The sequence below is a fragment of the Vicia villosa genome, unplaced genomic scaffold, assembly GCF_029867415.1.
Source record: "Vicia villosa cultivar HV-30 ecotype Madison, WI unplaced genomic scaffold, Vvil1.0 ctg.000621F_1_1, whole genome shotgun sequence".
NCBI classification, from domain to species: domain Eukaryota; kingdom Viridiplantae; phylum Streptophyta; class Magnoliopsida; order Fabales; family Fabaceae; genus Vicia; species Vicia villosa.
The window spans coordinates 133,540-159,678 of record NW_026705279.1 but is presented as its reverse complement, the minus strand read 5'-3'; the positions used below and the strand labels follow the sequence as shown (position 1 = coordinate 159,678).

Sequence of the window (26,139 nt, the reverse complement as noted above, 5' to 3'; positions counted from 1 at the left end):
AACTCTCAAACATAACCTAAGAGAATGTTCAATTGTGTGGCATATCAAATAAGAATATGCTTTTATGAAAGAAGTTAATCTTTATTGTATAATAATATAATAAAATAAAAACATCTTTTTCTTATAATGTAGGAGCATAAGAGAATGTTCACTTGTGTGGCATATCTACTAATAAAGCATAAAAGCATGTAAATAAAACCTTATTGTATAATTAGTTAATTATTAAATAAAAGTTTCATTAATTCTTCAGTTCAATACTTTCTTCTTCTCTTTATTCTCATCTTTTCTAATTTTATTCTTAATATTAAACAATAAAGTTTTATTTACATATGCCATAACGTTCAATCCTAATTAATTTTACTTTACATTTTAAATTTTTCAGTTTCAATTTTAAATATATTAAATTAATTCCTGCACATATAAAATAAATTAATTCAACCACCTTATCAATAATTCCTAAAATAAATATTTCTTCTAGATTACTACACCACTTTTAATATAACAATATCTCAAATAACAACTCTAATTAATTTAAAAAACATACATTTATCCAAAATAAAACAAAAATGAATTCTCTTAAGATTTTCCTTCCATTTTTTCAAATTTCAAATCTCAACCAATAAATTCAGATAACAATCCAAAAGAAACCAAAAATCTTTTAAAAATATATATATATATATATATATATATATATATATATATATATATATATATATATATATATATATATATATATATATATATATATTATTGAATATCATTTTCATGTGGACCCCCACAAGTGAAGGGATAGCGGTGGAATTCGGACAAAAGAATTCTCAACAATTCAAAATCTATTAACGCCAAAATAATTGAATCATCAAAACCTAAATTTCATATTCAAACATTACTACATAGTACTCACATTCTTCTACACTCTACCACTCCACAGCTCAATTTCCACCTTCAATTCTTCATTCCATTTCATAAAGGTACTACCTTTTTCCATTTCATTATAATTATAATATGATTTCATTAGTAGGGTTTTGTCTTCTTTTTGTTTTCTATTGTTGTTAATCAGAAAAAAAACTTCTTTTTTCATTTCTATCTAATGGGTTGTGAATTCCCAGAAAAAAATTATTTTTTTGGTTATTTTGCTAAAAATAGCTGCGCAATGTGAAATTTTGAGATGACTCATTTAAAAGAATGGTGGTTTTTTTATTTTTGTTTTGAAAAGCTTTGAGCTTTAAGGAAAAATTGCTGAAGAATTTAATGGGGTTATAAATTTCTGTTTTATAGAATATTTGATATGAAATGATGTCAATTTTTGTGTTTGATTGTTCACGAGGATTTGGATTTAATTTTGTTGTTGTTTTTTTGGTTTCAGTTCAACAATGGGAAGGAATTTGAGTCCTGTGCTGCAAAGAGAGCTTGAAAATCTCGACAAAGACGCTGATAGTCGCAAATCTGCAATGAGAGCGTTGAAGTCTTATGTGAAGGATTTGGACTTTAGGACAATTCCTATCTTTCTAGCTCAAGTGTCTGAGACGAAAGAAACTGGTACATTGTCCGGAGAGTTCACGATATCATTGTACGAGGTTCTTGCTAGGGTTCATGGTGTTAAAATTGTCCCTATGATTGAGAGTATCATGCAATCCATAATTCAGACTTTAGCTTCGAGTGCGGGATCTTTCCCTCTCCAACAAGCTTGTTCCAAGGTTGTTCCAGCTGTAGCGAGGTATGGAATTGACCCTGCGATGCCTGAGGATAAGAAGAAGAATATAATTCGTTCCATTTGTAAGCCGCTTTCTGATTCACTCACGAGTTCTCAGGAGAGTTTGAGCTGCGGCGCAGCTCTTTGCTTGAAGGCACTTGTTGATTCGGATAATTGGCGGTATGCTTCTAATGAAATGGTTAATAATGTTTGCCAAAATGTTGCGGCGGCTTTAGATGGAAAGTCTACTCAGACTAATTTGCATATGGGTTTGGTTATGGCGTTAGCCAAGCGCAACTCTCTGATTGTCGAAGCTTATGCCCGGCTGCTCATACATTCCGGGCTTCAAATATTAAATGTCGGTGGAGAGCATTTGGACGGGAATTCTCAAAAGAGGTTTGCAGCTATTCAAATGGTTAACTACTTGATGAAGTGTCTGGATCCGAGGAGTATTTTCTCCGAAGTCGAACAAGTGATTGAGGAGATGGAACAATGCCAATTCGACAAGATGGCATTCATCAAAGGTGCTGCACTTGAAGCCTTGCAAACAGCCAAGAAAGTCGCAACCGACAAAAAACTGAGATGCATGAAGAGTCCTGCATCTGTAACAGGTTCAAATTCAAATTTTAGTAGGAGAGGGGATAGTTCTTCGGGCGACGGAGACCTTACTCCGGCATCTAATTCACCCGAGTCACGTACACTTGACTATTTCCCCGGACACGGATCCCTTACCGAGTCTCCCATTTCGACTCTTCAGTCTTCTCATAATCTGAACTATTCGCGAAGGAGTGTCAATAGGAAGCTTTGGAGCCTTGAAAATGGAGGAGTCGATGTGTCTCTTAAGGATGGTTTGTTCTCATCAAATGCAGAGGAGGGAAATGGCTTATTCGATAACACAACAGATCACAAGTTTTTCAATGGAAATGGAGATTTAACCGAAGAATTTGCTGGTTTTGTCCCAAGAAATCCTAGGCATGGAATATCCAGAAGTACCAACACAAGTCCCCTTGTAAGTGTCGCATTCTTTACCCAATAGTTTGATATTTCTAGTTTGGTTTTCTACGTTGCTTCGATTTACGTTTCCTGCTAATAAATTGCTTATGCATAATCACTATTGTACACATTAAACTTTTTTGTTTACTCGTTTTAATTTACGGCTTACGTTTACATATCATAATGCTTTACGAACATTGTATAAACCTGAATATGCTATTACTTAGCACAAGCTTTTCATAAGCATAAATCAGTTTTCTGGTTTCAAATTAGCGTTCCTTTTTATTAATTGAAACTTGATGTATCCTTTATCAGAGATCACGCACTCAAGTCATTGAAGGGATTCAAATTTTTGAGACTCCAAAGAGGCTCATTCGTTCGCTTCAAGACCCAACGGATGATAGTTCTGATTGTTCTGAAAAACTGATTAGACGATACAAGAGTCTATCCTCAGGAAACATTATCTGGAGTCCATCATCTAACTCCAAGTATGACCAGAACGGTATTGCTCATCACGTCAAATACGATGATAGCAACGAGAATGGAAGCTTGTGTGGCGATGACATGCAGAATCAAGATGAACAAGAATCAGTCTCATCAACCGATGACATTCTCGGTAATTCTGATATGCAGAAGCCTTCTGAAAAGGTTACTGAGAATAGAAAAGTTTCACACACTCTTCCTGCGGTGAAGCCACTTCAAAAGGCGAAGCGCAAATTCTTCTGTGGGCTCTCTTTTCTCATTGTTACGATGGTTACACCTTTACTCTGGATCAACGGTCAAGAGGAAGCACATTTCCTTGTCCCTACATAATGTGTTTGTTCATTCTAGTGGACAATTTGAGGATCTAGAGAATTATGAATAGAGTCTTAAGAAGTAGTTGGTTAATTCCAACTAAATGTTGGAAAGTTCTGTGTAGAAGTAGTGGATCAGTAAAATGTAGCACTTTCAATATGGTTCAATTTTTTGTAAGATTCTGTAATAGCTTTTGACTGAAATTTACCTTATGTTGAGGTTTAAACTCAAATGCTGTGTTTGGAATTAGATGAATCATTTCATTACAGTCAGCCAAATAGATAAATTTCATCGCACAACATTATAGATTTGGATTGTGTAAATACTGTCCTCCTTTCCATACATTTTGTGAACTTAATACTATTGGTTGGAGGAGAGCAGCTTGACCAACACATATGTAAGCATACTTGCTGTAACTTTCAACGCCTGATGAGCCCGGACTGAACAAGTAGGTTTCATCGAATCCATTCCTTCCAACTAATAGTGAGTTTCTTCTACCCTGATTCAAAAAAGGAAAACAATTATTGTTAAGATAGAAATTTGATAAGCGCTTATGCTATAGGCATATTGATAAATCTATTGCTTTGGATGACGATTGCATACCCTATCGATCAGTGTAAAACTTCGAGGCGCGTCTGTGTATACAAGACTTATTCTTTCTTTTAACTGTTTGTAGGTATCCATTTCTTCACCAATCATATCCTCACTATCACTTTGACTTCCTTCCACTTCATTGTTTTGATTGCTAGTTCCCCAACCAGGAAAAAACTGTTTAACAGAAGATTTTCATGTTTTTTCGAAACCTTTGTCCTCGCTCGAATTCGGAGGACGCAAAATGAACTCTGATTCAAAAGGCGGTCGGATATAGTAATTCGATCTCTCTAATTCTATTGCATAAGTTGCTTCTGGTGTGCTTACTGTAAAATGAGTCAAAATGGAACCTTTCATTTGAAGAGGGCAAAGAGTTTGAGTCCGAGATTTCAAGCTCGGAGCCTAATCCATCTTCTTCTAAAGTTACAATGTATTTTAATCTGATCTTACCATCCAGTCCTTTGTTTATTAATTCTACCTGCATAAAACATTGTAGCCGAGTTCAAATTTCATCTGAGACGGTCATAAAATGGTCATTAGTGCATACAAGTATATACCTGAATAGATTCTTCCGCATTGCCTTTGATGTTATGCAAAGCCCAATTAGTTGGAGACCATGAAACTTCATCGTCGTCGTCAATTTGAAAGTTGAAGTTTAAAGAAACTCCACCTTGAATAATGGCATCACCAAATTCACCTTCTGATACAGCAGTATGAAGAAGCTCAACTTTTCCACCATGCCTCATAGGTGCTTTATAGGAAGTAACCAATCCACTTGTAGCAAAATGGTAGCAATGCTTCCATTTTTCAGTTCCATTTTGGCCATACAACTTCCACCAACTTCTTCAAAAGTGACTCCATGTCCATTAAATTCTTGTTGTAAATAATCAAAGTTGATTGGTTGGTAAGGCACAGAAGCTACTTTTGGAAGTGGAAAAAATCTTTTGTATTGATGATTGTGTTGAGTATAGCTAGAAAAAGGTAAACAAAATTGTGATGGTAGTAGTGTGTTTCTAGTAGATTTTGGAATGAAGAAATTGGAGCAATAAAGTGAAGTTGAAGAAGCCATGGTTATGCTTCATAAACAAATGAGATGTTGTTTCATGCATTAAGGAGAAGAATTGTGTTCCTCTTGTTGGTTTTTTCTTGCTTGAAATTGATTCATGAGTAAATAAGGTTTTTGATACTTACCTTTGTATTTCATAGTACTATTTAGCATCATAAATATTTCACGATATTATTCTAGTTTTTGTCCTTTTCTATAGACTCTGGTGTATGTTTGTTTGTTAAATCAACTGAGTATTTTTCAGAAAAAAATTACATGTTACTTAATACATTATTCCAAGGTGCAGACTTCACATTGTAATCATAGGCTTATACAATTATGAGAAATTAGTTTACAATTTAGTTATTACTGTATTAATATTGTGATCCTATTTTACTATATAGATGTTCTTAAAAAAAATTCAATGTTCATTTTTTTTAAGTAAAAATATTTATAGGTTTAAATAAATCCTAAAAATGTTTAAAACAATATTACTAAAGTAAATAACAAAGATTAAATATAATGAGTTAAAATTAATTAGCTTTTGCTTATAGTTTAGATCATCAAACATGAACTTTTTTTTGTTTCTATTCAAAACCACAGTAGTCAACTACACTCTACAGAATTCCAAAAGAAAATCCAAAAAACCAAGGAAATGATGGAGAATTGACACTACTCAAAAAGAGGAATGAAAATAAATTTACAGACTACAATCTCTTTAATTTAAAATTCAAAATTTCTTAAGCTGGTTTTGTTAACACAAGCAAGGAAACAATGAATTAGTCTTCATCCATGCCAGGAGCAGGTTGATTTCTCCTTGGTCCACGTCCACCAGCAGGTTTTGACATTATAATCTGAAAATATCAAAATACAATTTCCATAAATTTATGCAAAGAAAAAGTGCTTCCAAGGTGCCAATTAGGAGTTGAAAGTGAATAATTAACTGCTATTTATTTCTAGTTGATTACCTGATCGACTTGAAGTACGGTGCATGCGGCATCTGCGGCATATTTAAGAGCAAATAACCTGAGCAGAAAAAAACGATATCATGAAACTAGTATTCCATATGATAAGCCTATTTCAAAATAGAAAATTAATTAGAAAAAATATCTTACTTAGTGACATGGAGATCCCCCAGACCCTCATGGTTGAAACATCCTTACAGACACCTGGTTCCAAATCGATGCCAACTTTGGTATTTCCGGATGCATGTTCTGCGTAAAGAGAAGATATAATCTCCATAGCATTTAGCCCAGCATTCTCGGCCAAAGTTCTTGGAATCATTTCAAAGCTTTCAGCGAATTTCGCTATAGCATACTGATCTAATCTGCAGAGGCGTCAAAAAAGATTATTGAATAAACAAAATAAAGCCCAAAAGCAGAGATACAGTATTGCCTAATTCCAAGATTAAATTTTAAAAATTCTAAGATTAAATTTGGATTTTAGATACGTACCCTGTTTCCTTGAAGGAAAAGTCGTTCACCCTTTTAGCTAACTCAATTTCAGTTGCAGCAGCTCCAGGCACAATGCGGCTACCCCTGCACATGGCCTGACAAACAAATAATTGCGAGAAAAATGCATCAGAAGAAAGTGTAATTCAGATTGATGTAATAGGAATTCTTTGGTTTGCAGAAGCCCAAATTTTACAGGGTTAATGTGGAGTTTTTATTTTATTATTTTCTTGTTATGAAAGTGGAAAACATTGGAAATCACCTTGTAAGTGTTGACTCCATCATCAACTGCTCTTTCAAGATCATCTAGGATACTATCGGTACTTCCTCGTAAAACAACAGTGGATACAGAATTTCCTTCAACTTCATTTTTCACAGTCGTTACCTGCATGTCATATCATAAAAGAATGGAAAATTATATGCCACACATAGAAATGAGAAAAAAAAGAAGGAAGAGAAAAAGCCTTCAACTTACCCTGGCACAACCAATTTCCTCGACTGAAACAGAATCAACATGTCCAAGATCATCTGGGTTTGGTTGGCTAAGTTTCAGCTGTCGAAGGAAAAAAATGGATTAGACAGAAGGTAGGTAACAAAAGTCTATATGTACCCAAAGAAGCAACGATACTAACCTTTGCAGTAGCACCAGTTGTTCGGCAAAATCGACGTAATTCAAACTTTGAACTGATCTTCAGAACCATAAGCCTATAGGAATATTCAAGTTAGAAAATAAACTATACTCATACCACAGCTTAAAATTGACAATATTAATGCAAATTCAATAGCATTAGATTTTACACACTTGTAACGTTCGCAAAAATGCAAAGCCATCTCTCCTACGGCGGCACCACTGACAATCACTTTGGCACCAGAGTCCACTACTGCCTTGATGAGCTCCTCTAATTTAGCCTCCTCAGTTTTTGAATAGTTTTCTTGCTATACATATCAAAACAAGTAGAATAAATCCACAATAACCAAAACCAACAAATGATTTAAAAAACATACTTGAGCAGTTTTTTTATAAGTTATATGAAAATAAAATATTGGCTGAAATCTCAAGCTCCATTAATACAGTATCGGGTACGGTAATAAATAAAGCCATTGCCTTACACAGTAAGAAATGATTAAAAATCAATAGCACAAATTGTCCTAAAAACTATTTACATATTGCGTAACAAGTTCGAGCTTAAAATATTTGAAATAGTTTCCAAGCAAAGGCTCAAGCAAGAAATTCACAACAACAAATCACCACAGATAAGTCCAGCACAATCAGAAACAGGTGGACGGTGGACACACAAATAAAGGCATAATTTGAAAATTTTGACACTGGTGTGCGTTAAAGAAGAAATAAGACAGTCCATGTTGTTAGACTTATAGCAACCTGCCAGACCTCAAGCTTAAGCATCTAAAATCTAAATGATTTCTACATAAAATCTAAATGATTTTTTTATACATAAAACGAAAAAGAATAATATTGCACTCAGTTTATTTAAAAGAAATATAAAGCTGATTCCATTATAAAACTGAAAAACACTGAGCTTATCCCGAGTTGTTTATCAACTTGTCTTAGATCAACTAATAACCAAGTTCTTGTACTTGAGACTTTTAGGGCTTTTGCATATTTAGCAAAAAGAAGAAGGCAGCAAGAATACCTTGTTCATGTTGTTCCTTGCGAACCACACCGTCCATTCTGTCACCCTCAGAGTCCTTCGCAGTCACCGATACCAAAACAGACTACTGTGAAGCCATTGCTTGTTGATGGTGATACTGTAGTTTCCTTAAAAATCGGGCGTTCGTCTATGTTCACTGTAACGATGGTTTCTGTTAATCAACGGTGGTGCTGCCTCCACGAAAAGGGTATAGTCCAACAATAAAAACTATGTTCTGCACTTGTCATAAATTGTGGTCCATGCCACGAGTCTTGAGGGATTCATTAGTTTGGCCAACGTTATTCAGTCTTACCAATAATCTTTACACGAACAACTGCCGACTTTGAAATGATGAAAGCGATATGAATCTCTCACTATGATCACTCGGTCTGATATCTGAGAGACATGCTTAATCCAGTTGTGGCAATCCCCACAAACACGGAGATTTTTAAAAACGTGTATAGGAGTGGAGCTAGATAAACTAAGCAATCCAAAAGCGATTGCCAGTTTCTCACTGTGAATGATTTCGGTTGGATGCTTTTGACGTATTTCTGCATCACTGAGAAGGCTGTTGCACTGTGGTACATAACCATTTTCAGCTGCTCGAAAACTCAGATCGCTGATATATTCATATATCATATCAGCAAGTGGGTGATTCTGATCACCAGCAAAAAATGCATGAACAGAATTCTTAACTTCTATCCAGCTACGGCCAGGCTCTTTCTTAACACCCCGATCTTTCATCATTTGCCTCGTCCGATCCCTACATCCCCATTTCCCAGACACTGCATACATATTTGAAAGAAGAACATATGTTGCTGAATCTTTCGGTTCCAGCTCCAGAAGATGACTCGCAGCAAACTCTCCAATATCAATATTCTTATGAACATTACAAGCACTTAAAAGGGTCCTCCACACCATTGCATCTGGTTGAATTGGCATCTCCTCAATAAACCTCCTTGCGCGACTTAAGAGACCAGACCGCCCAAGAAGATCCACAACACATGCATAATGTTCGGGTTTTGGCACCAAGTTATGAACTTCACTCATTGATCGGAAGTAGCTAATTCCCTCATCCACCAAACCCACATGACTGCATGCCGATAAAACTCCCACAAATGTGACATGGTTTGGCAATACATCAAGCTGTTTCATATCCTCAAAAAGGCTAAGCGCTTCGAATCCACAACCATGTTGGGAATAACCAGTAATCATAGCATTCCAAGAAACCTCATTTTTGTCGGGCATTTCAAAGAAGTGTCTCTCGGCATCATCAATACAACCGCATTTTGCGTATAATGTGATCAAAGCATTAGAAACCTCAATTTCTGAATCATAGCCAGTTTTCTTAATCATGGCACGAATCTGATTCCCTATTCTAACATTAGTAGCATTGGCAGCAGCACAAACTGCAGAGCCAAATGTGAAGGAATTAATTTCTAGTCCAGCTTTATTCATTTGAGCGAATATATTCAGTGCTTCCTCGAAATATCCACTTTGTGCGAAACCAGATATCAATGAGTTCCATGACACATTGTCTTTGATAAATATTTGATCAAAAGCCAAGTGTGCTTCTCGCACTTTCCCGCACCTAGCATAAAGACTAACAAGTGCATTACCAATTGAAAGATCGTCTGAATAACCAAATAGACATGACTGTGCATGAATCTGCCTTCCTTGATCAAGTGCTTGGATACCTGCACATGCACTTATTGCACTTGCAAATCCAATATTATCGGCTTGTATCCCTTGATCTTGCATTTCTTTAAAGAGATTAAGAGCTTCAACGAACTTATTATGCTGTGTGTACCCAGCAATCATAGCTGTCCACGAAACAATGTCATTTTCTTTTAGTCTTCTAAATATTTTCAAGGCAGTATCTAGTTTTCCGTGTTTAGCATACATGTCAATAAGCACACTAGAAACATACACATTGGACTGAAAGCCGGTTTTCAGTACTTGAGTATGAATCTGTTCTCCTAGATCAATATCTCCCAAAGTAGTGCAAGTTTTCAAAATACTTGGATATGTGAATTGATTAGGTACAATGCCCTCTATCTGCATCTGCGTAAATATTTGAAATGATTCGTTCAGATTATCTAACTGGCCATAAGCTACAAGCATCATATTCCACATCACCACGTTTTCAGTTTCAGATGCAATGAAAAAATCATGGGCGGTTTTTATATCAGAGCATTTTACATAAAGATCGAGCAATGAACCTTCCACGACAATGTCAGAAATCATTCCAGCCTTCATCGCATACGAGTGGAATTGTTTTCCAATCGGAAGAGCCCCAGCTGATGCACAGGCACTCAAAAGACTTGCAACTGTAACACAGTCAGGCTTTAGGCAATCAAGATGCATTTTCTTAAACAACGCTAAAGCTCTATCACTATATCCTTGTTGTGCAAGACCCGAGATGAGTGAGTTATACGAAACCCTATCCCTCTGTAACATTGCATTAAAAACCTGATATGCAGATATCAAATTCCCTGAACGGGAATATAACGTTACAAGGGCATTGCAAACATATGTTTCGAAAGAGAATCCCTGCTTCAAAACAAGGCCGTGGAGCTGTTTCCCGAGCTCAAAAAATTTTACTTTTGTACAGGCACTTAGCACACTCGAAAAAATATACGGGGTGGGGCAGATTCCTGATGTGTGCATCTGAGAAAACAAAAGCATCGCCTCTTCTTCATACCCATTTTGCGATAAACCGGATATCATAGCCACCCAAGAAACACTGTCCCTCACCTTTAAACTTTCAAAAACTTTCTTAGCAGAATTCAGTAAACCATTTTTAAAGTAGAGATCAATCAAAGGATTACATATAAAAGGACTACTTTCAAAACCATGTGTTATAGTCATAGCATGTATTTGCTCCACAAAATGAAAAGGAACTACATTACCACTACAACCCCTCAAAACCACAGCAAGAGTTTTCTCATCAATCTCGACGTTTTCTTTCATCATCCGCCGCAACAAAGTCGGAATCCCACTCGTCATCCTGTCCACAACAAACCTCTGAAAAATCTTATTCCAACAAGCCAAAGACCTAACAGGCATTTCATCAAACACCTTAAGTGCACCATTCAAATCACCAAATGCAAGATAAAAATCCATAATACGTTCACACAAAACCACTTCATCAACAAAACCCATCTTCAGAATCTTCCCATGAAGCTTCAAACCATCCAAAAACGATCCAGAACTTAAACAACCTTCTAATAACCACAAAAAAGTTTGAGAATTAGCACGAACACCACGTTGTTCCATGAGATGCAAGAAGCCAATTCCACTGGCATTTGCATCATCCCTTTCCTTTTCCTTCTCAGGAAGTTCATCATCACTGTGCGCATAGCTTAATGCAGTGTTGCTGAATGCTGCAAAACTCAAATTTCCAGAAAGTAACTGCACAAAAATGAATAAGAAAAAAAAAAAAACACAAATTTGTTTTGTCAGTGGAACAAGAAGCATGAAGGTAACAACATAGTAGTTGGTGTTTTGGAAGTACCTTGTAATTGTTGAAAATGGGTTTGGTGGTAAAATAGGGGTGGTTGAATTTGAAAGGTAGTTGAGAATAGAAGAAGAAGGAACGGAGAGAAAATGGAGAAGAAGAAAGCATATTGTTAACATCTATCTAATCTGTATTGGAAGCTTTTACTTACGCTTCTATTTTGTCATAATTAAAAGCTCAAAAAAAAAAAAAAAACACTTTCAAAAATATTACATCATAACTCTCCCCAAATTCTATAATCAATGTTCATTAGAGACCATTTTAAGTGATTCTTCCTAATTAGAATGATTTTAATTGTAATTAGCAATCAGACTTAATTGTCAAATCATGTACATAATCTTATCAATCGGTCATAAATGTATTATCTCTTGTATCTGTAATTCAAATATTTGTTATGTATTAGTTTTAAGATGATATGATTAACCTGACCCATCAGATGTCTTAGTTCGACCTTATCTTGCAGGACGAGTTATAATTTGAGGTATGGGCGGTTCCAAGGCCCAGGAAGTCCAGGCATCCGTCCGGGCTCAACCCCTATTTTCTTTGTATTTTCCCCAATTTAATAGCCGGTTTTTAGACAAAACCAAGGGCAAAATTAGGGACAAAATTAATAAAAATAAGGTGTGAAAATTAAAACAGATGAATATTAAATTTTTTGCCTAGATTGCCTGAAATTCCTGGCTCCGCCACTGATTTAAGGTGTGCTATATCGCATTGGGCTACAACCTGACTCACTCTCAATGACCTGACACAATAGATTGAACATGCACACATCCCCTATAGCATGAGTTGAGTGGGAGCAAAATTCTTTCTTAAGACATATCCAGAGACTGGACATGTACGCAACCCCTTAAGTAGGATCGCACAGGGTTGAAACCTATCGAAAGACCGAACAAGTACACAACCCATCAAGCATGAGTTACGTAAGGTCGAAAGACCTACTGAGAGATCGGGCATGTACACTCCCCATCAAACATAAGTTGCATAGGGGAGAAAATATTGCCTAGGATCAGTTAATGATTGTCAGACGTGCCTTAACAGACGATCTTTTTTGGGATAGCTTTTATCTTATTTTTTTGTGTGTGGAGACCTTTGACTGTGATCGGCTAATGTTGGTTTCTTTACTATTCCATTTACACTAGTTATGATGATTGTCAAATGCCTTGGAAATAGTAGTAACTCATGACATATTCATACTTTTAATAGTCCTAAGAGGATAGTATTAAATGTAGTCTTCCTTTTGTTTATCAATCAACCCTATAAATAGGGTCGATGGTTTTTCATTTCCTTCCTATGTTGTATTAAGTATTTCTTGTATTTTTCTCCCTTCCTTGTCTTTCATCCCTAACAATTGCTCATAACCAGGTAACCTTTTATTCCCCTTTTATTCCCCTTTGTGCTTCTCATTTCTTATATCATGGTGCTTATTTGATAGTGTGAGTCCACTAAGAGGGTCATAGATCCCCCAAACGACGTCGAGAGGTGTGAGTTGTGGTCTCGGTGCTTGAAAAGCTTAAAACAAGGTACAAAGAAAGTAGATTAGAAGTTTGTAGAGATTGAGCTTTTCAGTAGCTATGAGAGTGAGAATTCAATGTTATATACACAAAATTGATTTGATTTACACGCAATGGAATCGAAATGTCGCACCACAAAAATCAAATAAGAAATTGCTAGCACGAGACGCGATCATGGCAACCAAATCGAAATATGATACATAAACTCAACGCAAAGGAAACAATAACGAAAGGTAACGTGCCAGCAAAGGAAAATAACAATAACATATTATAACGATAAAATCAAATAACCTCAATGCGAAGAAATGCTGCGTTGCATAGGTACCGGTACGTACCCAGTACCCGGTACGGGTACTGGTACGGGGTATGTCATTTTTAGAAAAACTAAGGTACGGGTACGTTAGTATAATGCTTTAAAAATACAATTATAAAAATAACTAAACAGTTATATTATTTAAATATCAATAAAATAATAAAAAAAATAGTTTGCTTAAATAAATCATACTTAAAAGTATTAATAAATCATAAAATCATGGTTGAATATCAATATTTTCTTCTCCAATAAATGCAGCTTCTAGTTCAGGTTCATCGAGAGAAAGAGTCGCAACTTCAAGAATACCAGCTCCATCAAATAGATCCAATTCATCTCCACATATATCCCACATTGTTACTCCTTCATTATAAATCTTACTCTTTCTTGAAAGAAGACGAAGATTTGTAGGAACAAAAACTAAAAAAATTTGGGTACGTGTACCAAATGTGTACCGGTTGGTGTACCAAAGCAAAAAAAAAATAAAAAATTTTTGGTACGGCTTCGGTGCGTACCGTACGAGTACCGTACGCGTACCGATTCCCGGTACGTGCCCGGTACCGGTACTTTACCTAAAACGTAGTACCCGTGCTTCACAGAATGCGATGCAAGACCTTTAACATAATACTTAAAACCGAATGACACGTAACGACAAGTCGACAACGAAAGAAAAATGGCGCACACATGTACAAGAAAATCCAGCAAGTTGCTAATGCACAAAACTCTCATCACAATCGAATAAAAAAGTATACAGTACATGCAACATTAAAGATTGAGCTTTTCAGTAGCTATGAGAGTTTATGTAATGGTAGTTCGGGGAGTGATTTGCCTTTTGTGAAGATGATTAGGTACAAGCTTTCTGATAATATCTAGAGTTATCCATATGAGAATGAGGTCGGAGTGATATTGGAGTTATGCTTGGCATACTAGAAGATCTGCTTGTGGCGGCCACAAAAGGTTGAGAATGAATATTTGTACTTCTATATATGGTTTATCAAGGACTTTGGGGTCGATATCCCCTTCAATCGTTAGTGTTCAACATCTTAAAGACATGATCAATTCAAGACAAAAATATGTGAGTGATAAATCATATTCACTAAGCATAAAAAAGACCACTTGCCAAATAATTTCCTCCGAATTTTCCGATTCATATTTCAATCAAGTGACTTACCTCAAAATCTCAAGAAGCCTTAAGAAAATCCTCCTCAAGAGTGAATGACAAAATATTGTCAAACTTCCATCTCTATGGTTGGCTTGAACTCTAAGATACTTTTAATCAGGTTAGTGGAGATACACTTTGGATCCTCTCCTTCATTTTTCTCTCCTTCCCTCTACATCCTCTCTATCTCTCTCTTAATTTCATTCTCTCTCTTGATTAAATATTGTTTTTTTATTGATGAGTGAGAGTGAGATTAAGAGAGAGATAGAGATGATGGAGAGGGAAGGAGAGAAAAATGAAGGAGAGGATCCAAGTCCGTGGAGATATTTAAGTTAGGATTTTCAAGGACTTTACTACAATAAAGATTACATTAATTTCGCTAACCTAGAAGATGTTTTGAGCCATTTGTATGTTAGTTAGTTTTTGAATTCAATGTGTTTTGTGGTTTAGGTTAATGTTAATTGGTGAGTTTTGATTTGTGATTTTGTTGTTTATTTTTGAGTTATGATTATGAAATACGATGTGCACTGAACAAGTGATAGAAAAGGCTGGGATTATTCTAGTTAGAAAGAATACTGGGTTAATAAAGTATATAGTTCACTATATGGTGTCTAAAATTTATGTTATGGCTCTAAGATGATTTACAAAGTAAGCAGTTTATGCTTTGGTTTGGAATATATTATTTCTTTTCTGTTATCCTTAACTATATGTCCAATTCATATTGTGTAGGTTCGTGAGTCATTTCCCAGTGTATTACGTACTTGATGTATCAATGAATTATGTTTAAACTCTGCAGCTTGCAGGGCCATAAGTCAGTTTCAATCATGGAAATAAGCTTGATGAAACGGTGCAAGAGAATCGGAAAGTGTGAACATACAATCTTATGGATATGGAAGCTCATGGCAGCCATTGATGAATAATGAGAAAGCATAAGATGTATGAAGAAGAAGAAGAAGAAGAGAAAAGTGCAAGTTCAGTATTATTCATCTCAAAGAATAGTGAAGATTACAAGAGCTCTTATATAGCTTAGCTAGTCTAATGCAACTAACTGTACTAACTGAATAACAAACTAATAACTAACTAACTAACTCTGCATGGTTAGTTAGAATTAGTGTGCATGGACTCTTCTTCTATAACTGTCTCATTCACAGCCCCCCTCAAGCTGGAATGAATGTCGAAAATTCCAAGCTTGGAACAAAGATGATTGAATGGACCAGGATGGAGAGATTTAGTGAAGATGTCAGCCACTTGTTCTTGTGTCGTGACAGGCATCAAATGAATGGTTCCATCAAGAACGCGTTCACGTACAACGTGACAGTCGATTTCAATATGCTTCGTACGTTCATGGAACACAGGGTTCGCAGCAATGTGCATAGCGGATTTATTGTCACAGTAGAGTACAATAGGTGCAGTGGAGGATAAATGGAAATCACGAAGGAGCGAGTTCAGCCATATGCCTTCACATGTTGCAAGTGCTAATGCCCGATATTCAGCCTCAGAAGAGGATCGAGAAATGACTGCCTGTTTCTTGCTCTTCCAGCTAATGAGAGAGTCACCAAGGAAGAAACAAATGCCGGAGGTGGAACGACGTGTGTCAGGACAAGCCCCCCAGTCTGAATCAGAAAAACCAGTTAACCGTAGGGTAGAGTTGGATCTGAACATAAGCCCTTGACCAGGATGGTTCTTGAGATACTTTAGGACATGAATAGCAGCGAGCATATGTTTGTCAGTGGGAGTAGCAAGAAATTGGGAAAGCTTGCTCACAGTATACGCGATTTCTGGACGTGTGTGTGTAAGATATAACAGTCGACCAATCAGCCTTCTATAGGTAGAAGGTTCAGAAATAGATTTGCCAAAAGATTGATGAAGTTGTAATTGAGGTTGCATGGGTGTGGCACAAGGCTTGGCACCAAGAAGACCAGCATCAGATATGAGATCAAGAGCATATTTTCTTTGGCAGATGAAGATGCCTTGCGAGCTACGAGCTACTTCGAATCCGAGAAAATATTTAAGTACTCCTAAATCCTTGATGCTAAATTTCGTATCGAGTAGGATTTTGGTGCGTGTGATTTCCTCAGGATCAGTCCCTCCAATGACTAAATCATCAACATAAACTAAAATCACAGTGAACCCTTGAAGAGATTGCTTGGTGAAGAGGGAATAGTCTGCCTTGGATTGTAAGTAACCAGAGTTGATGAGAGTTTCAGATAGCTTGGTATTCCATTGACGACTAGCTTGTTTCAAGCCGTAAAGAGAACGCTGTAGCTTGCAAACAAGGTCAGGTTGAGGTAGATTCAAACCTGGAGGAGCCTTCATATACACCTCTTCATGGAGATCCCCATGAAGAAAAGCTGTGTTGACATCAAGTTGGAATAATGGCCAGTGATTAACGGCAACAATAGCTAAAAGAACTCGAATGGTTGTCATCTTCACTACTGGGCTAAAAGTATCTGTGTAATCAAGGCCTTCAGTTTGTGTAAAACCCTTAGCAACCAATCGAGCTTTGTACCGTTCAATGGTTCCATTGGCATGCAGTTTAACCTTGAACACCCATCTGCAACCGATGGCTCTTTTCTGAGGAGGCAGATGTACAAGATCCCAAGTCTTGGTTTTAATCAGAGCAGCTAACTCAGCCTGAATAGCCTTTTTCCAATTTGCATCACAAATAGCATTCTCATAGGTTTGAGGTTCATGGATAGAAGAGATACTTAAAATGAAATGCTTATGCATGGGAGACAAAAATTCATAATTGATGGCATTAGAGAGAGGATACTTACAATTAGAGGAGGATGAGCCAGCTGAATTGAGAGGAGTGGATGTATCTGCTAATAGTGTGCAGTGATAGTCCTTAAGATAAGTGGGTGGTTGAACATGTCGTGATGATTTTCTAATGGGATTAGGATCAGGTTGGGATATAATGGTGTGTGCTGGTGAACTTTCAGTAGTGGAAATATCAAGGGAGGAAGGATTAGAACTAGTGAGTGTAGGAGGATCACCAATATCAGAATTGGACTGAGAAATTGGGGAAGGTACAGTCATGAACTGATTATCAAATAAGTCATCAAAGGAATTAGAATGAGGAGCAGAAGGAGAGTCATGAAGGGTGGTTTGATGTTTTGGTTTGTAGGGAAAGATAGTTTCAAAGAAACTGACATCTCGAGATAGGAACAATTCTTTGCAGTGGAGGTCAAACAAAAGATGACCTTTCACACCAGTTTTGTAACCTAGGTAAATACACTTCCTGGATCTGGAATCTAACTTCTTTCTATTGGCTTGGAGGGTAGAAGCAAAACATAATGAACCAAACACCTTAAGATGGGACATGTCAGGTAGAACATTATGCAAAATATGATAGGGTGACTTGTGGTCCAAGAAAGGTGTGGGCAATCTATTTATAATGTGGACAGAGTAACTAACTGCATGAGCCCAAAAGATATGTGGCAGGTGAGATTGAAACAGGAGAGCTCTAGCAGTGCCAAGGATATGTTGGTGTTTCCTCTCAACAATGCCATTTTGTTGAGGGGTTCCTACACAAGAAGTTTGATGGGTGATGCCACAATTTTGGTAAAATGAAGGAAGTTTAAACTCATGGCCATTGTCTGTTCTTATACATTTAATTTGACAATTGAATTGAGTTTTAACTAAAGCTACAAAGGACTGAACAAGATTAGCAGCCTCAGATTTTTGTTTCATCAGGAATAGCCATGTAAATCTGCTCTTGTCATCCACAACAGTGAGGAAATACCTAAAACCCATCATAGATGGAGTAGCCAATGGACCCCAAATATCCATATGAATGAGATCAAAAACAGAATTAGACACATGATTACTAAGAGAAAATGGTAGTCTTTTTTGTTTTGCATAGAAGCATACATCACAAGGTAAATCAGATTTGACACTTTTGATGAAAGGAAAAGTCTTATTTAGTTCAAGAAGTTTGGCATGTGAAGCATGCCCTAGTCTAAGATGCCATATGCTACAAGTAGATGAATCAATTTTTGGCTTGTTAACTAAGGAATTAACAGAATGGCTAGGTGGATCAGGTAAAAGTGACATGATAGGAGTCTTGAGCAAATACAATCCACCATGCAATTCAGCTGTGCCAATCATCCTCTTGGAAGATAGATCCTGTATGACACAAGCAACAGTAGTGAACATGAGTTGACAGTTTAGACTTTGAGTTAATTTTGGAACTGAAATAAGATTGAAGGAGAATTCAGGCATATATAGAACATTAGTTAGGTAGAAGGAGTCATTGAACTTAACAGTTCCTGCAAGAGATGTAGAAACAAGGCTACCATTGGGAAGTTTAATAGTCATGGGTTTGATACGATTTAAACATTGAAAATATTTATGAGTGTAACATACATGATCTGTTGCACCCGTGTCAAGAATGAAAGTATCAGGATGGAATGAGGTGGGAAGAGTGCAGATAATACCTGAATTGGGAGTGTTATGAGAGGTGAGTTGGTTAATGCTATGAGATTGTATTTGTGATGCATCTTGGAGCAATGCTAACAGGGCTTTGTGCTGCTCAGGAGTAAAAGCCAAACCAGAAGATGCTTGAACATTTGTTTCAGAATCATCCCTGTGCTGAACTTCATGCTTGTCTTGTGAAGAAACATAATTGTTAACTGCACCAGCTGCACCATCAGTTTTCCAATTGGGAGGGTAACCGTGCTTTTTGAAACAGGTGTCAATGGTATGATTTGTCATACCACAGTGTGTGCAGACACGATTTCCTCTACCTCTACCACCAGCAGTCCTGCCACCTCTAACATTACCTCTTCCCCGAGTGTAATTGTTTCCTCTAGGCACAGAATCACGATTTGTATTGGGAGCAGTCAATAGTTTGGATTCATCAATAGGAATAGAAACTTGTCGTTCTTGCTGAACAAGTAAAGAATAAACTTTGCATATGCTTGGTAAAGGATCCATTAACATAATCTGGGATCTAATGGCAGCATATTGATCATTCAATCCTTTTAAAAAACGAATTACTTGATCACTGTCTCTATAGGTTCGAATCTTAACAAGAGCACAACAGGATGGATCACATTCACAGCTAGGGATGGGACAAAAATTGTCTAACTCTTGCCATAAAATTTTCAGTTTGGTGTAATAAGAAGATATAGAAGAATCACCTTGCTTAAGGGTGCAAATCTCTTCTTGCAAATCCGAGATACGAAAGACGTCACCTTGGTAAAAACGTTCCTTCAATTCATTCCACATGTCAGCTGCGTTATCCATCCATAGAATGCTTTGAGCTATCTCTTGTTCCACAGAATTCTTGATCCATGACATGATCATGGTGTTGCACCTATCCCAAGCAATGGAATTGAAATCGAGGTCTGCAGGTCGAGGCAATACGCCATTGATGAAGTGCAGTTTATTCTTGGACCGGAGAGCCATCGTCATTGAACGGGACCAAGAGTGATAGTTACTGCTTGTGAGAAGAGGTGTAACAAGGATCAGTGCAGGATTTTCGTTTGGATGCATGAAGTAAGGGTTGAGAGTATCAGTTTGATACCCTTTCGGTTGGTTGCGAGGAGTGGATTCTCCATGAACGCTACCCTCGGTGTAATTCGACATGATGAACGAAAAAGATCAAGAACGAAAGAAAAGAATGAAGCAGAGAAAAGAAGGAGACGATGATGGAGATGAAGAAACTTGCGTTTAGAAAGCAGCGGAAGAAACGGATCACAGGCTCTGATACCATGTGAACATACAATCTTATGGATATGGAAGCTCATGGCAGCCATTGATGAATAATGAGAAAGCATAAGATGTATGAAGAAGAAGAAGAAGAAGAGAAAAGTGCAAGTTCAGTATTATTCATCTCAAAGAATAGTGAAGATTACAAGAGCTCTTATATAGCTTAGCTAGTCTAATGCAACTAACTGTACTAACTGAATAACAAACTAATAACTAACTAACTAACTCTGCATGGTTAGTTAGAATTAGTGTGCATGGACTCTTCTTCTATAACTGTCTCATTCACAGAAAGTAAAGCAAGATATGAAATGTAACCGAAAGCGGTACACCAACATGCAATAAAGTAAACAGGTGGAATAATGTCACACGCGAATTGTCACGTAAGGACACATATTGATTTCACATAACACGAGGGCACAAATTGGGTTCACCTAATGGGAGGGTGAGAATTCAATGTTATATACACAAAATTGATTTGATTTACACGCAATGGAATCGAAATGTCGCACCGACAAAAATCAAATAAGAAATTGCTAGCGTGAGACGCGATCATGGCAACCAAATCGAAATATGATACATAAACTCAACGCAAAGGAAACAATAACGAAACGTAACGTGCCAGCAAAGGAAAATAACAATAACATATTATAACGATAAAATCAAATAACCTCAATGCAAAGAAATGCGACGCGAGACCTTTAACATAATACTTAAAACCGAATGACACGTAACGACAACGAAAGAAAAATGGCGCACACATGTACAAGAAAATCCAGCAAGTTGCTAATGCACAAAACTCTCATCGCAATCGAATAAAAAAGTATACAGTACATGCAACATTAAATTAACATATGAAACAACATCACACGTAAATCATCGCGCAAAGGCTTAACGCATAGCAAACAGTCATACGATGTTGCTAACATGTTTTCGAATCTTAGCTTGGTTTCAACATGTCGAAAGAAAAAGTAAACCAACGTAACCACACATAATATTTATATTATTACAACGATATTACAACATCATCAAAAAACAGTCCATCATATAATTGCAGCTAAAAAACAAACGTAATCAAAATAACAACATATACACAGTGAAACGCGAAAAAATATCAGAACCAAAATGTTACAGACTGAGTCAAAATTCTGCTGTTGCATTGTTGATGACTCGATGTTTTGAGCTAAGACAACAGGATCAACTTGATTTCTATACCTAAGACAACAGGATCGTGGCGGTTAGACGCATAGGTCATGGGAGGCCTAGAACTCTAGTAGCAACAACATCAGTTTATGTTGTAGATGATGCAGTAGATGCTAAGGCAATCCCAACCTCAGAGCACTCCATAGAATGTTGGAAGTGGGGGCTTCATTAAATTAGCTTTAAAAACTTGATTATGTTTAATAATAGTTAAAAATATATCGATTTATGTTTAAATAAGTCCACAAAAGTGAATTGACTAATATATTTAGTTATAGAAATCACTTTAGTTTAAGTTAGAATCATTTCTGCTCAAAAGCACTAAAACATTTGACCCTCCAAAAATAAAACTAGAGTGAGTTGGGTGCTACACATTAGAAGGTTTAATGGCTCCCATATGTCTAATCCAATGATCACACTGAACCATTGGTTTCTCAGATCTCAGTGTTCAACATTCAGTAATTAATTTTTTCCACCTGAGAAATGTAAGTAAAAGACCATTCAAGAAAAGTGAACTAAACTAGTAATTAAAAAACATGAAACTTGTCATTTAAACATTCATGAATCATCATCATCCGAAATTCTAAAATCAGCCAATAAACAACCAAAATAGAAAGTTAACATTTCTCCTGATTCAAAAACTATTACAAACCATAAAAAAAAAATATCCCAAACACAATTTGACTACTAAAGTCAGCCAAGCCAGCATACAATGCATCCACTGTCACCACATCCCCCAAATACTCTCATTCCCTTATCATAAGGGATCCATATTCTCTCCTTTTGTTGTTTCTCTCGTGCAGTTTGTTCAGCTGCAATCTCCACCATCGGTTTCTTTTCAATACGGTTTTCTTACTTTTATTTTCTCCCTTTTAAAATTTCAAGGCAGTTGGATTCGAGGCATGATGGATGGCAGAAATCAATAGTGTCCATAAGTAGAGTGAATGAAATTAACCTGTGCTCCTGGTGATGCTCTTTTCATCCATAACAAGTTTTGTGAAATTTTTAACAACATACGTGCATCTAATTTATCATATCTGCATACAGTAAGAATCTTTAACAAAGGAGAATTTGCAAGTATGGACATTATCAAACTCATTGCATGCTGAGAGCAAGCTCTAGTGTAGACTTTCACTATCTTAAGTTTAAGGCAACAGCTATGGCTTTCTAACTCCTTTGAAAGGTCCGACACTTGTGTGGCATCAACATCTTTTAATCTCTGAAATATAAAAATGAAAGAGTCAAAATACAACAATAAGAAACAAACAAAGAAGCATAGGTTTTCATGTTCACCTGTTTAATAACAAGTTCAATCAACCTAGGAGCACTTTTTAGAACATTGACAAAATACAAAATGTCTTCTTTATCATTCAAATTGAATTGATCCAATTTCAAATACTCTAAAGAGCTGAATGAACTTGCTAGCAGCGTGGTAGGAATATCAGCATATGGATACTATACATACAAACAACAAATCTATGAGATTATCTATACAGAAGTAGCAATAACAAAACTTTCATTAAGAACATTGGATTGGATCAACGAAAAAAATTAGTGATGTTTTCTAACCTTTATGCATCTTTCCACAGAAAACCTCTTAATTTTTGGCAAACTTTTGATAAAACATCTGCCCTGATATCCCTCAAGTGTAAAATCAATCAGATTATTTGCTTTCTTGAGACAAATTGACATTGTTTCGCACATTTCAAGCGCCAAGACTTTGAGAGAAGGAGAAGATATGACAAGATGATCACAACCAATACATTCATCAATGGTGAGCTTTTCAAGAACTGGACAACCAGACATAAAACTCTCTAATACACTAGACTTGACTACAATTCTAACTAAGTGAAGTTCAAGCAACTTTTTAAAGACGCAGAAATTATGTGGAATTGACAAGTTAAATGAGCTAAATTTGAAGTCAATTCCTTACAAGAGAAGAGAATATCCGGCATTGTTTTATTTTCATCTTCAGGAATACAGTAGGTCAAAAGCTCGAGATGTTTAATGTCCTTTGACATAAAAGGGATCAACATATTGAGTTTTTCCATTGAGATATCAAATTTGAAGTCTCCAGATAAGTCAACAGAAAACTTGTGTATTGGCCCATTGTGGAGCATAAGAACATCCATGATGATTTTATGAGCTTCAGGGTAAGGGTCATCAAGATACGAATACCACATAGAAAAGTCGCTGTCAAAACAAATTTGAGGGACTGAAGTCCACATATACCTCCACTTTTTAGACAAAATACTAGTTCTAACTTGGTTTCGGATTCTCAAGCTTGCTAGGATGACATCAATGACATTACTTGGTAAGTCGCTGATTCGATCATTTTGATTGGCCTTCTTGTTCAGCAAAGTCATGACAAAACTACAAATTCAAAAGTGTAAATATTATAAATAAAATAGTATATTAAGTTTATTTTGTTCACATTTTTTTATGTTTATTTTCTTATTTTGCATAGAGTTGTAAACCACCTGCAGCAACAATTAAGTACTAAAAAGATCTGAGAGTAAATTCAAATGCTCAAAAGCTTGAGAATTGATTGGAACTGAAAACATATAATCTAACAATGAATAATGAAGTGCCCTAATAAATAAACAATCACAGTTTTGAAAACAAAAGAATGGATGATGATGATAATAAGTAAATGAAAGAGTTGTTACCGTTGAGAGTGAGACGCGGTGGCTTGTAAGAATTGCTTAAATGTTCACAGAAAAGTCGCTACAGTGAAGGAGTGGGTAGAGGCGCAGAGCACATTTTATCTGTGTTGCATGATGGAGTACATCCATTTTACCATTTCTTGTATTTGGACCCTATAAATTTATAATATCTACTATCTACTCTACTATCTACTATCTACTATCTATTCATTAATAATAGATCGACCAAATTGTCTAAATTACCCTTTCACCAAAATTTATTTGCACTAACAAAAGGTTATTTTTGTAACTAACAAATTAAGTATTCACTCTTTCAACTTTATTGAATGGATACACCAAGTGTTAGCTTTTCATTGGTCCGAATTAAATAACATTTCCCTACAACTTTATTGCATGAATGATGACATCACATGTAAGCCATGGATGATGGAAGTCATATTTAAATTTCTTTTACATTTCATTTTCCCACACTTTCTTACTTTCATTTTAATTTTTCTTAATTTATTTATTATCACAAAAAATATTAATAATCTATTTTTAAATTTTAATCTTACTATAAATTTCAAATTTCTTTCGCATTTCATTTTTCCATACTTTCATTTTAATTTTTCAACATTTATCTATTATCACAAAAAATATTAATAATCGATCATTTAATTATTATTCCCAAAAATATTTAATTATTTCACGGGCCACTATCAACTCAATATTTAATTTTTTTTAATCGATCATTACACATTTTCTCTATCTTAATTAAAATTTCAAATTTCTCTCACATTTTTTCACACTTTCTTACTTTCATTTTAATTTTTTTCTCTATTTATTTATTTATTATCTCACGGGTCACTATCAACATAATGTCTATTTTATTTTAATCAATCATTGTCTTTATTTGAGAGATAATATCTTTATTTTTATTTTTTTCTCCATCTCACGATTTTTTATCATTATTTAATACAATTAATCTACTATCTATTCATTAATAATAGATTGACCAAATTCCCTAAATTACCCTTTCACCAAAATTTATTTGCACCAAATTCTCCATCTCACGATTTTTTATCATTATTTAATACAATTAAATTTCAATGATTATTGTTTATTTTACATTTGTTTTTAAATCTATTTTATATCGCATCAAATTATTTTTTTATTTCACGGGTCATTATCAACATAGTAGCTATTTTATTTTAATCAACAATTACTATTAATTGAGAGATAATTTTTATTTTTAAATGTTAATATTTCATTTTTATTATCTCCATCTTATTGTATTTTTATATGATTATTTACTATAATTGAATTTATATGATCATTTTTCATTTATAATTAAACCATAGTGATCTATATCATTTTCTTTTAATTGTTGTTGGACCGTCAATTATTAAATTACTTGACCCAATTTTGCTATTGTGTTCTTAACATATCTTAAACATTTTTTTGTGGATCATTGTTTTCTATATAATTATTGTTAAATTCACAATTAAGTAAATTATTTCATATTTTTCATTTATATTTAAAATTTCACATTTGCATTTGTTAAAATTTTATTTTTTTTCTCCAACTCACATGTTCTTTTTTATATGGTTCTTTATTACACACAAAATTAGCACATGAATACGATAATAATGTTTAATCTTAAGGGTCACTTTCAATACAATGCCTATTTTATTTTAAACAATAATGACTTTTATTTTGGGTAGGAGGGTTTTGGAGGATTTGATTTTATTCATAACACCAAAAATCCCATAAAATGGGGGAACTCAAAAATTGTATTGAAAGAGGGTTTTAGAGGGTTTTGGAGGGCTTACATAAATTTTTCAAATATCTTTTAGGTTGTT

At 35.5% G+C, this 26,139-nt stretch overlaps 3 protein-coding genes and 2 pseudogenes across 3 annotated transcripts; 1 reads left to right on the top strand and 4 right to left on the bottom strand.

Annotated features, from left to right (window-relative positions):
• Positions 1–850: 850 nt before the first annotated feature.
• LOC131629888 (protein SINE1-like) lies at positions 851–3,760 on the top strand. Its single transcript, XM_058900690.1, has 3 exons — positions 851–971; positions 1,367–2,702; positions 3,002–3,760. The coding sequence occupies exons 2-3, from the start codon at positions 1,374–1,376 to the stop codon at positions 3,497–3,499; spliced, it is 1,827 nt and encodes a 608-aa protein (XP_058756673.1). The 5' UTR covers positions 851–971; positions 1,367–1,373; the 3' UTR covers positions 3,500–3,760.
• LOC131629889 (protein NDH-DEPENDENT CYCLIC ELECTRON FLOW 5-like) lies at positions 3,722–5,232 on the bottom strand (annotated as a pseudogene).
• Positions 5,233–5,640: 408 nt separating this feature from the next.
• LOC131629855 (T-complex protein 1 subunit theta-like) lies at positions 5,641–8,359 on the bottom strand (annotated as a pseudogene).
• A 156-nt stretch (positions 8,360–8,515) lies between these two features.
• On the bottom strand, positions 8,516–11,870 carry LOC131629854 (pentatricopeptide repeat-containing protein At4g13650-like). Its single transcript, XM_058900655.1, has 2 exons — positions 11,735–11,870; positions 8,516–11,631 (listed from the first exon to the last, which is right to left on the bottom strand). Exons 1-2 carry the CDS (start codon positions 11,843–11,845, stop codon positions 8,527–8,529), a joined length of 3,216 nt encoding a protein of 1,071 aa, XP_058756638.1. The 5' UTR covers positions 11,846–11,870; the 3' UTR covers positions 8,516–8,526.
• A 10,316-nt stretch (positions 11,871–22,186) lies between these two features.
• LOC131629887 (uncharacterized) lies at positions 22,187–24,423 on the bottom strand. The gene is made up of 4 exons (XM_058900689.1): positions 24,302–24,423; positions 23,202–24,005; positions 22,926–23,087; positions 22,187–22,851 (listed from the first exon to the last, which is right to left on the bottom strand). The coding sequence occupies exons 2-4, from the start codon at positions 23,436–23,438 to the stop codon at positions 22,552–22,554; spliced, it is 699 nt and encodes a 232-aa protein (XP_058756672.1). The 5' UTR covers positions 23,439–24,005; positions 24,302–24,423; the 3' UTR covers positions 22,187–22,551.
• Positions 24,424–26,139: the final 1,716 nt, after the last annotated feature.